This window comes from Myotis lucifugus, unplaced genomic scaffold, assembly GCF_000147115.1.
Source record: "Myotis lucifugus unplaced genomic scaffold, Myoluc2.0 scaffold_14, whole genome shotgun sequence".
NCBI lineage: Eukaryota > Metazoa > Chordata > Mammalia > Chiroptera > Vespertilionidae > Myotis > Myotis lucifugus.
The window spans coordinates 6,579,663-6,592,194 of NW_005871062.1; the positions used below are offsets into that span (position 1 = coordinate 6,579,663).

The 12,532-nt window shown below is 37.9% G+C and overlaps 1 protein-coding gene across 3 annotated transcripts in view; it reads right to left on the reverse strand.

Annotated features, from left to right (window-relative positions):
- LPP (LIM domain containing preferred translocation partner in lipoma) overlaps positions 1 to 12,532 on the reverse strand; it is a 655,957-nt gene that overhangs the window by 355,101 nt on the left and 288,324 nt on the right. For all 3 annotated transcript variants that reach the window (XM_014452226.2, XM_023750563.1, XM_014452224.2), the window contains one exon: positions 8,516 to 8,628. In XM_014452226.2, the coding sequence (XP_014307712.1) occupies positions 8,516 to 8,628 (113 nt within the window). The remainder of the gene's footprint in view (positions 1 to 8,515; positions 8,629 to 12,532) is intronic.

The window sequence follows — 12,532 nt, forward strand, 5'->3', positions numbered from 1 at the left end:
AAAATCCAAAATAGGAGTCCCATAAGGAAGAAAAAAGAAAATAGAAGATTAAATTGCTTCTTCCAAATAACACAAGAAAATGCTTCTTAGCTAAATAAAAATCTGACTTCTCAGCTCAAACAAATTCATGGAATGCTGAGTAGAAATACTGGTTTGAAGGTAAAGGAACCTGGATCTAGCTACATTGTAGTCAAATTGCTGAATCCCACAAATAAAGCTTACAGGTCCAACAAGAAAAAGATACTAAATTAGAGGAACAAACTGAACTAATAAGCAAAATAGAGATAGAATCAGAGAGCAGGCAAACAGCTCTGGTGAGGAGAGGCGGGTGGGGCTGGGGAGGGATTGAGCAAAGAAGAAAAAAAAAGAGAAAAACTCAAGGACATGGACAACAGTGTGGTGATTGCTGGGGGGAGGGAGAGAATGGAGGTGGAAGAGGGTATGGGGGATAAAGGTGATGGGGAAAAATAAAATAAAATGAAGAAAATAAAAATTAAAAAGTATACCTCACAAAAAAAAAAAGAATCAGACTGTCATCTGATTTCTCATGTGGAACACTAAATACTAACTAACCGTATAGACATCTTTGTAGAATATTGATGTAAATTGTAAAGGAACTTTGACCCTAAAATTCTAATTGCAGCCAAACTTATACTTAAATATGAAGGCAAAAATAAGATATACAATGTGCCAGGGAATATATCACCACATGATAAAAACATTACTAGATGAAAGGCTGTGGAAGAAAACAAAAAACAAAGTGAAGAATGAGGATGATGAATTTAAGAAAAAGAAATATTAAACAAGAAAATGCAATAAACAAGTAAAAGTTATAGTTCATTAATAATGCAATGATACAATTTAGTGTGAGGAATTATTCTTTAAAAAGAAGTGTCATAATTTTTAAAATATTACAACACATTCACCAAATTGTTTTACTTTATTTTTTACTTTTTTAAATATATGTTTTATTGATTTCAGAGAGGAAGGGAGGAGAGAGAGAGACAGAAACATGATGAGAGAGAATCATTGATCTGCTGCCTCTTACACACCCTACACTGGGGATCGAGCCCACAGCTTGGGCATATGTCCTGACCCAGAATTGAACCAGACCTCCTGGCCCATAGGCCAATGTTCAAACACTAAGCCACACTGGCCAGGCTCAACAAATTGCTTTAAATACCACTTTTGATGGCCCAGGAGGAAGAATGTTCAAGTTCTATATAGAATACATATTGGAGATGGGATATATATTCACATCATAATTTTTCCTTGATAGAGGAAACATGTTTCAAAGCATTTAATCTATATTATTTGATTTATTTACATTACTAGAAAAAAACATGAATTATTTTAAACATGGAAAATAATATATGTCAGCTTTGAAGAAATCACTAAGATTCTTACTGGGAGAGGCAAAATGGGATAAAACCTTCCACTGACTTGGGAGACCCAACTGCAGTTTCACTTAACTTTGGGCAAAGAAAATTTTCTGAAATATACAAATATTATTAATCACCCTTATTAAGAAATGGGGGTAATTCAAGATCTAAAGCAAAGCTAACCTTATTGGTTCTCCCTACATATAGCAGAACTGACCACAACCAGTTTTCCCATGAGACTGATTACCTGGAAATTAACCAATCTTTCCCCTATAGACAGTGAGCATGCGTCCTAGATTATCTCATGGTGGCAGCATCAATGGTAGTTGAGTGATAAGGTTGAGTGGGTGTGTGTATGTGTGCTACTTCACTATCAATCCCCCCCAAAAAAAGGTTTATCTCTTTAAATAAAGGTTTAAAAAATAAGGAAGAGAGGTGTTCCATTAAAAAGGTTCCAGTTGCTAAATAAAACACTGGAATAGTCCCTGTCAGCTCTAAGCCTGCTACTTTCAAAGAAGTTTTTATATGTCTAGACACCAAAAATACCCCTTTCTTCTCCACTGAATACCCAATCAGACGATGATTCAGAGTGAAAGACAAACAGGAAAACTTTGACATTCGCTTCTAGAAAGTCACATTGACCAGAACCAGCTACATGCCCACGAACCCACCAGCCCTGTTAAACATACTCTGACCTACATATGTGAACCATAAAAGGAGGAGATAATGGCAAATCAAGCTGCTGCTACTGCTGCTGTTGCCAGGGTCACAAACAACCCCACAAAGTAACTAGGGCTCACTAACCCAACGCCCAAGGGAACAAGGCAAAGGGCCAGGGAGAAACAAGCATCTCCTTTGATATATTTTATGTATCAAGATATTCTTATATTCTCCCTGCACAGAAAGGACAATCCTTTCAGAGTGGAGTCAAGCTTTCACTGAGCATTTCCGTTTTTCTCTGGCAATATTTCACACTACCTCTGTTCTTAGCCTTTGGAGCCTGGGCATGCTTCTGTTTTACCCAGCCTCCTCCTTCCTCACCCACTACAAGGTGCAGAAGAAATGACCTCTTTAATAGGATATGTCGACACCATTAAGCAAGTCTTGTTGGCTCTTTCTGTGTCCTCATGACTGTGGGCCTGAGTTCTCTATGACTAAAAGTAAAATTCTATCATTTAATACCTGTGACCAGAATAGTACTAGACTAAGGGTCATATGTCACACAACACAGATTCCAATGCCAGTTCTCCTAGAATTTAAATAGATTTTTAATTTATCATTAACAAATGAACCATTAAATGGCTAAGAGGATAAATGATGACCATCCACCCTACACATATATAAGCTTTGAAATTATTTCACAAGAATAGAAATGAGTAAAGAGAGTAGCCATAGAACATATATGCATAGCCCATGGGCACAGAACACAGAGTGTTGAAGGCGAGGGGAAGGGATGTAGAGCCTGGGTGGAGGTGGGCAAAAGTGGGGAAAATGGGGGACATCTGTAATAGTATCGATAATAAAAACAATAGTAAAAAAATTAAAAAAAGAATAGAAATGAGTGGGCTTACAAATTTTTGGAGATTGACTTTAAGCGAGACCGTAAGTGATTTCAGAATTTTCTCTTCTCTCTTCTCCTTTCAACTAACTTTGGGCATTTCCCCAAGTTCAGTACACAGTTCACAACAGTTCACATTACACTGTTCTCACTCTCTCCTCAGAAAAGTCACCTCTTTCAGTAGCTTTATTGATCAACTGCTTGGGGACAGACATCAGCTAACTCTCCTAGCTGGATGTACATTCAAATGTGCATTCTTTTCTAAGAGGTTAAGAAGAAAATCTGTGTGAGGAAATCATAAAGGGATAAATTTCTGTTCAATAAAAGAAAATAAATTATCATTTGGAGTAACTAGTTATGAATGGACAAAACAGTCTGTTTTATCAGGTGAAGGGACTGGAGTTATAGTAGCGCACATGGCCATCCAGCCTGAATGAATAGAAGAGAAGACATAAACACTGAAGGTATAAAACCACTGGATACTAGGCAAGTAAAAGTAAGCCACAGGACTGAGTCACAATGGGAGAGGCAAAGTTAAACATTGTCAATTGGAGGTCATAAAAAAATAGTGAAGTAGAAATGTAAAAAGAGGAAGTTAAATATGGGGCACCTGAACCCAAAGCCATCAGGTATCAGCAGATAAGTCCCCAAGGAGCTCAAGGAAGTGGACCAGACAATCAGAGCTGTCTGCATGGGGTTTCCCACAAGTCAACACATTTTGCCTTATGGTGTGTTAAAAGCACCTCTTGGCAACCAACACAGACCTGGGGATGTCATCCTTATATTTAAAATAGTAACAAAGACCTCAACAAAATGGTCAATTATCCTATCTAATAAAAGAGTAATATGCAAATTAACCATCACTTTGCAATAAAGATGGTGGCGCCCACAGCCAATAAGAAGGGAATATTCAAATTGACGCAACAAAGATGGCAGTGCCAGTTGGAGCCACGGACCTGGCCAGAGAGCGGGTGGGAAGGCCTGGTTATCCTGGGTTGCTGGGGCAACCCAGGAATGGGGCTAGGGGTGATCAGGCCAGGAGGGGAGGGCAGTTGGGGGTGATCAGGCTGGCAGTGGGGGAAGGTTAGGGGCGATCAGGCAGGCAGGCAGGTGAGCGGATAGGATATAGCAGTCCCGGATTGCTAGAGGGATGTCCGACTGCCGGTTTAGACATCAGACATCCCCCAAGGGATCCCAGATTGGACAGGGTGCAGGCCAGGCTGAGGGACACCTCCTCCCTCCCACCACCCCCCCCCCCCCGGGCACGAATTTCATGCACCAGGCCACTAGCTCCAGAATAAAGGACAAATTCCACAGCCAGAGATGCAGACTTATCACACTTACTTTGTGTTTCCCCACTTTGTATCGTTACTCTTATTACATCATTACTGAACATTCCAATCACCCATCTGAAATTAAGGTCCTATCCAGCCATCAAAGTTCAGTTCAATTGAAATTATTTTCAAAATTCCTTCCCGTATGTCTCTAGTCAGAGTTAATTTATGTCCCTGACCCTCAACCACAACATAAGACTTAGATTATGCTTTTGATCAAAGCATGATGACTAAGGCATAATTTACCATGAAACACCTTAATTTAGAAGAATGAATATATATATATATCCCCAAACTTGATTCAGAGGTGGTAACTGATCCATCTCATCCTTCAACATTGCCTTACCTATAATAGTCACCCATAAGCATTTTACAAAATTGAAGAAAAAAAATAGGAGATTCTAACAACAAAAAGGGACTTGAGTTATGGCCTCTAATTCCCTTGCAAATCTGAAATTTTATGACACATTGCCCCCCCCCTTTGAAACTATTCTAAACAATGCTATTACCTGCCAATTGTTGCTGAAATAGAAAGAAATTACCCTAAAGTCATATAGCCCCCTTTGTTCTGTGGCATCAGCTCAGAACAAAGCTAACAGGCCCACAATTGAAACTCTAGATCCATGATGCCAAGTTCTAAGATTATGATCTCTAATATATGTCCCTGAATTAGAGAAGGTATTCAATTTATAGCAAATCAATGAAGAACAGTGGATGAATGAAGTGACTACTAAATGCACACTCCAAACCTTACAGGCACAGAGGTCAAATTGATCCTGACAGAAACAACCAGAAAATGTCTCATTTGTTTTCCAAGACTCATCTTTTTCCATAAAAATGAGAACTGTCAAAACAATAATTCTTGATGCTAACTATTTATTTGCCCTTTTCAAAGAAAAAGAAAGTTTACAGCAAACATGAGACATTCAGTGAGTCAAGCAGAACTCCATCAGCACCTGGTCATTCCAAACAGCAGCAGGAAACCCCTTCATCTGAACCTCAGAGCTAGACAGAGGACTGAAGCAAAACCATGCGCCCAGTGAGAAGAAGGACAAATCCAAGAGTCACGATTTCTCAGATTCATTAAGAGTTCAGTCGGAAACTACATGATCTACACCTTCTTGGTCTCAGTTTTTTCCATTTGTACAGAGAGGGAGTCAGTTAGCAAGGACCAGTACTGCAAAAGGCCTTAGCTAGATGGCTGGTGCAGGGATGGACTAAATTATCTCTTAGGTCCCTTCCAGCTCTGAAAATCTTTTCATTCTTATCGTCACACTTAGTAGACATTTGTTTGGCTCCAACCTGAAAATTCGGCTGGAAACATAAACAGACTTCTACAGGAAAACACACATCTACCAGCTATAATTTGGACTTGGCAACAGGAGGTTTCACCATACTGTGAGAGAAAAAATATAAAATTGTCTCTGGGGGCTATATGACTTTAGGGTACATCATAGCTTCTATCTAAAGGGGGATACAGATAGAGCCAGAGTGGGGCCAAGTCACTATCCTGTCCTGTCAATAAACCACAGAAAAGTGCACACCCATTTCCTTTTTAACGCACCTACAGTCTTTCATATATTGAAGAATTTGCAGGCCTCTCCCTACCAGATTTGTCCTTTTCCATTTGGCAAACTCAATTTTATTTTATTTTTTTCATTCGTCCTTCTGTTTTGCAGAGAACATAAGCCAACATGGCAACAGGCTTTTTGTTTATTTCCTTCCTTTTTAAAAACAAAGTTGTGGTTTCAGAACAGATATCAGGACAAGGTCCCTACAGAACAAGACTTTATATAATTTCAGGACTTTTCGAATTTTTCATAATGAAGCACTTTAACAAGGCCTTATTACTATTATTCTTGCTGTCGTTATTTTTATATAGTAATAATTATAGCATCAGAATATCTGTAAAGCCACTAGTTTAGAAATTCAAATCCATCCGTATTTCATTTAATTATTAGATGTCGATAGGTTTGCCTTATTTTTAATTATGAAGAAATTGGGACTCAGTGTGACCGGCTCAAAATAGCATAACTGGAATAAGCTGCTCAACTATTATTCAAACACAAGTCTTCTGTCACAAAATCAAACAAACTTTTTAGAAATAAAGATTGTAAACGCAAAAAAAAAAAGTTTCCGTAATGATTCAACAGAGAAGATTGACTAAGTGAAGCTTTTAATTTAGTAAATTAAATTTGCAAAGAACCAACGTCCACAAAATAAGACCAAAAATATACAAAAGGCAAACTTTAAAGCTTTTTTTTCATTTTAATAAAAATGACTACAAAACGAAAAAGGGAAATTGATCATTTTGTTTCTATTTGCAAGGGATCTCTCTGATGCATAAAATAAATATAAACTTTGTCAGACTCCTGTCCATTACTTGAATATGATCTATTTTTACCAGCTTAAAATAAGATAAGGTATAGGAGTTTGTAACATATATATCTGAGAAAAAATTTTTAATTTGTTTTATTGACTTTTTAGAGAGAGATGAACGGAGAGGGAGAGAAGATAGAAATATCAATGACAGAGAAACATCAATTGGCTGCCTCCTGCACACCCCCAACTGGGATTGAGCTCACAACCCAGACATATGCCCTGATCCAGAATGGAAACAGCAACCTCTTGTTGCATGGGATGAAGCTCAATCCACTGTGCCATGCCAGCTGGGCAGAGAAAAAAAAATTAAGAGTCTTTTGAGATCTAGCCTCCAAACTGAATTGAAGCTTACTGGTTATAACTGGAACTCTTAATTTCAACTGATCAATTTAAAAAAAAAAGCATCTTCTAGTTCCTAAGATCTAGTATATGAAAAATAAACCCTCAAAAAAAAAAAAGAAAGAAAGAAAGAAAGAAAGAAAGAAAGAAAGAAAGAAAGAAAGAAAGAAAGAAAGAAAGAAAGAAAGAAAGAAATCCAATGGCTCGTTCTTGCCTCTCCTACTCTAAGTCCTTCTTTAGGTGTCACATTACCAGTGAGGTCTTTTTGACCATGTCTGCCCTGGTAGGTTTTATCCCATATCCTTTCCTCAACCCATAGAATAGATCCGAATCAAATGTACTTTGTATTGTATGTATTTTATTTACTTCTACCTAGTTTTACTAACGTAAAGTGTCATGAAAGCAGAACCCTATCTTTTTTGCTGTAGAATTCCTAGTGGTATTAGGGTGCTCACACAGATGCTCAGAAAATTCATTGAATGAATGCATCATTTCTTCCTCTATCTCCCCCAAACCCAAAATGTAGGAGAAAGAAAGATAGATAATGGACCAAACTATTTAAGGGTTATTTCCTAATGCTTTTCCTCTATAAAACTTATTGTGAGAAAATTTAAACATATAAAGATAGACCAAATAATAGAATAAACCTCCAGCACCCAAGAATTATCGACTCATAACTAAACTTATTTTTACCTATATTCTCACTAAACCCCTACTCTTATTATTTTGAAACAAATATCAAACACCATTTCATTTCTCCTCAAATATTTCCAATGTTTCTCTAAAAGTTAAGAACTGTTGTGTGTTTTTCTTCACCCTGTCTGGATAACCACATCACCCCTAAAAACTAACAATAATTATTTGATTTTGTTATTTAGGTTTCCTCCCTGACATGAATAGAAAGCATTTGGCTGCCTAAGTGGTGGCAGGTGGTCACCAATGCCCCTATATGATCACAGACTGAGAACTACTTCTAATATTGCTTCCTACTCTAGCCAGATGCAATCAACAGTCTCTGGAGCACGACAGTTGTATATAACCAATACATTGTGTATTGTGCATCGTGAACCTCACTCAGAAGAGAAAATCCTAAAGACATTTGCTGCTGCTTTTGCTAGAAAGATACTGCTGACCAATTAGGACCTAGTGACCAACCAGAGCCTTAAAATATCAGCCTTACTCACGTAGAATGCAATGTTTGTGAATAAAGAAAAAAGGGCAATAAAAATATATGGTTGTGTGTCCCCAGGATAATAAGAACATGTGAACTGCTCAAATGACATTCCTAAAACATGACTTTCAGTTTTGAAACAAATGAGTAGGTGAAAGGATTTCTAAGGCTTGGGAGTGCAAGCTCTGAGAAGCTTGAGTTGGGTGTTTTGCATTAAGGTGCCTTAGCTTGTTGTGTCATAAAGCTCTCTGTGGGCTCTGGATAAATGTATACCTGCCACAAAAATAATCACTGAATTCATGAGCTTCCTAGCGTGGCTTATAAACATGACTTCAACCACAGATCTTACCTGTGCCCTGAAAGAACCTTCATCTAGGGGTGGTGGAGGAGGGAAGTTTCCAGAGACAGATGGAAGAGTACCAGGATCATCTAGAGGTGGAGGTGGGGGTGGAAGAAAATCACCTACAGAAAGAAAACACAAACATGAAGTTACTATAGATGCAATCTTATAAGCACTCTTCAAAACACACATTAGCTGGCATTTTCTGCTTGTAATTGGCATGTCAATTGGCATGATCTTTTGCCTTGCATAACAATTATTCCCTATCCTACTTCTTCTCACTTTAATTAGTAGCCTTAACTTTCTGAAGATTTAGGACCAGATTTGATACTTCTAAGTGACATCAAAGCTACTCTATAGGGGTCAGGTACATTTAACCAGAACAAGGAAGGTCATTGGGGTGGTGGATTATTGAAGTATATAAGACTTGATTCTTACAACAAATATTCTCTCAAGTAAAGGAGGAAAAAAGTAAGTACTCAAGTAAGGACAATAAAAGATGAAATTTATTAAGATGTACAAACAAACTCTCCGGGAAGCTAAGATGAAGGAAAGCTTGTGTCCAGGTGGAGAAATGAAGGTTTTTACCGAGCATTTAAATTGTTCCTGAAAATTATGATGTAGAAAATAAATCCACTCTACACAGAGAGAGGAATAAAGAAATAGGGATTTTTAAAAAAAACAAATTTAGAGCCTAAAGAACAAAGAGCAAGTAACAATACAGCATAGAGAAAGGTAAAATAAACTAGTATGTTACAAAAATTAGAACAGTGACAAAATAAGCTTTTAAGTGTGTTGTACAACCAGCAAAGAACTTGAATTCTATCATGCATGCAATGAGGATCCATCCAAGATTTCTGAAAAGGAAACACTTGGTTGCAATATGATTTACTAAAGACTAATCTAAAAAGTACATGCAGGGCAGATTTTGAAAAACTTGGGATAAAAAATATTGATTTGGAAATCTATATGCAGTCCAGGTAGGAAGTAATGAGGCTTTAGGACACTAAGAAACTCCAACATTGTGACCAACAAGCACAGCACATAGAGTTGTTGGAAGAATATGCCTAGTCTCTAAGATTTGAGGTGTCAATATATATCCAAGAACTCTGTGGATTCATGGTATAGAATCTTTTTTTAAAATACTCTGCAAGAAATTCTATTAGGAAAAGACAATGCCCATTAAAATTGTTTTATTTTATTTGTCCTTTTCCTTTATATTAAATTTATTGGGGTGACATTGGTTAACATATTTCAGGTATACAACTCCACAACACATCATCTGTATACTGTTGTATGTTCACCCAAGTCAAGTCTCCTTCCATCAAAATTTATTCCCCCTATCCCCTGCTCCATCTTTTAAAAATAATATTTTAATGCGCCGGTAGGTGTGGACAGAAGGAGAGAGATATGCACAGCAGGCATAGTCCTAGGAGTCGAATGTGTGAATAGGGTCTGAAGGTCAGGATGGCTGAGTGCATTCATTGATTTGTTCATTCTACACACATTTATGAGACACCTGCTGTATGCAGACCGTGAAAGTCCTGGCCCCTCAGGGTGTACCATCCAGTGAGGAAAGCAGACACATTAGGGAACAGGCAAGGAGCTCTGGGCATATGGGAGCCATGATGATGCAGAGGAGAGGTCCCCAGCCAGCCTGGAGGAGTCCAGATGCTTCCTCGGGGAGGAGATGTCTGAGTTGAATTTTGAAGTTCAGAGGAGGGAGCATTAGTATAGAAGAAGAGGGGAGATCTCTGTTGGTTCTCAAGCCTAGAGTGATGACAAAGAAAGCAAGAGGTGGGAGTGGGGCAGTGGAGGCAAGAGGCCACAGCCAGGGGTATGGGGACACAAGGAGGGATTGACCCAGACCTGGGCAGGGAGCTAGGTACTCTGGAGGGAGGAGACTCTTAAAAAGGGGATATTCCTTTAGAATATTACAAAAGAAATGCATGCATATGGTGACAAATAATATGTGCCTAAAGAAAGTAGATGACTACAAACACTTAAACCTCGTGTAAAAAAAATCATATCAACAGAGCCACTTTAAAATGGAGCCAGAGCTGCCATCCAGGAGGAACTGTCTGGCAGGTCCTATGCCACAAATTTTCAGAATGTTAAAACAGGGCAAAATAACTTCTGCACTGTGCCTAAAGCAATGCTGTGTCCCAAAGAACTGTTTTCAATGATAACAAGAAAGCAGATATTATGACCACATACTGATAAGTAGGGCACTGAAAATTTTAAATTGTTTAGAATTAGCATCACTATGTTATGTTATCTGCATCAATAGAAACACATTCCTTCCATTGATGTATTTGTTTCCCTTCCCTTTCTCATAAATACCATTGCCTTTGTCTCCTAATTGAAACATTATTTAGGCTTCTGCCTAAAGTATGCTTCCTGAATAGCTCAAATAAATACCTGTTGCCATAAATAAATAAATAAATAATATTTAGATGTGATGGGAAAATTCTTTATTTATAGATAAGTAGCTTTTCCTTATATTTTAGCAATTTAACACTTAGTCGTGGGGCAGCAGTTGCTATCCCTCAGTGGGTTGCTTTTGGATAGTACCAAAGCATTACAACTTAGATCTTTAGAAAAAGGAAAGTCGAAATTGAACAGTGGAAGGATGGTAACTTGGACTGGTTGGTCTGACACATTTTTCAAATGGTTCATGTGGGCTCCATTTACCCTGTAAATAACAGTCTAGGAGCTCTAGTTTCCCACCATAATCAGACTACCAAGCAGTCAAACACTATCTTTATAATACTCTGCTTTTTGATCTCTTGCTATGCACAACATGCTAAGATGTTCATCCACTACCTCTCACTCCTACAAAACTCTCTGATGGTCCTCAAATTTTAGGGTTCATTGGGATCTCTGGAAACTCTTATTCAAACATAGATTACTGGGTCCCACCCCCAGACTTTCTAATTCAGTAGGTCTGGGGTAGGACTCAATAATTTGCATTTCTAAGAACTTCCCAGGTGATGTTGATGCTAATGGTCATGGGACCACACTTTGAGAAACACTGCATTAGGCAAAAGTAACACATTGTTATTTCTACTTTAAACCCCATAGGATTAGTAAAGTTCAAGGATATGTGTCATAAAGAAACATTTCTACTTCTCTTACCCTTCTGAGTGTACTCATTTCAAGAAATACTTTGTTCATAGCCTTATTAGGATTATAAGTCTCATAAACCTTTCTTAACGCCACCCAGTAGTTCTAAACATTGCCTACAAACTAGAGTTAACATGAAAGCTTTTCTATAGACACTGAAGCCAAAACTCCATCTCATCCAATTCAATTAGGATCTTGGGGGTAGGGGATGGGAGTGGGGAGGAAGAGTCAGATGCCTATATTCCTTTAAAACTCAGGTGATTCTAGTGTACAACCAGGACCAAGAAACTCACTTCGCCTTCATTTGGCCAAACACTGCACTAAAAAAATATTATAAAATCTATAAAATTGTCACCAACTCCTTTGAAAAGTCATAATAATGTATGAGAAGAATGCACACAATGAGATCTTAAGTGATCAGCAAAGGAGATCAAAGTTGATGGAGACATGACAAATAAATTCTAGTTCACAGCCTAATTTTCAGGTTCAAATGTCCTATCCAGACCTATGTCTCCTTTATACCCAACATTAAAACAGATTTCTGAGCATTTTCTTCAACTTCAACAAATCCTATTATGTCACAGAGAACTGTCAGCATTAAACAGGACCAGAACCTAATGACTCTTGGAGGTCATATTACAAAGGTAGAAACAGAGACCCACAAAATCCACATGAGCACTCCAAATTTTCACAGAAAATTAGTCTATGCATACAACAAACTGCCTATCTCTGAGGTTCCTTCCAATTATATCCTTCTTGCCTACGATTCTGTCATAGAATTAAACAGTGAGGCGAGGTTGATGACTCTCCTGGGAGGGTGAAAAGGAACAGAAAAAAAAGGAATATATATATATTTAAATAAGTAATTTGTAAACAACATAAATCTAGACTATATGTTCT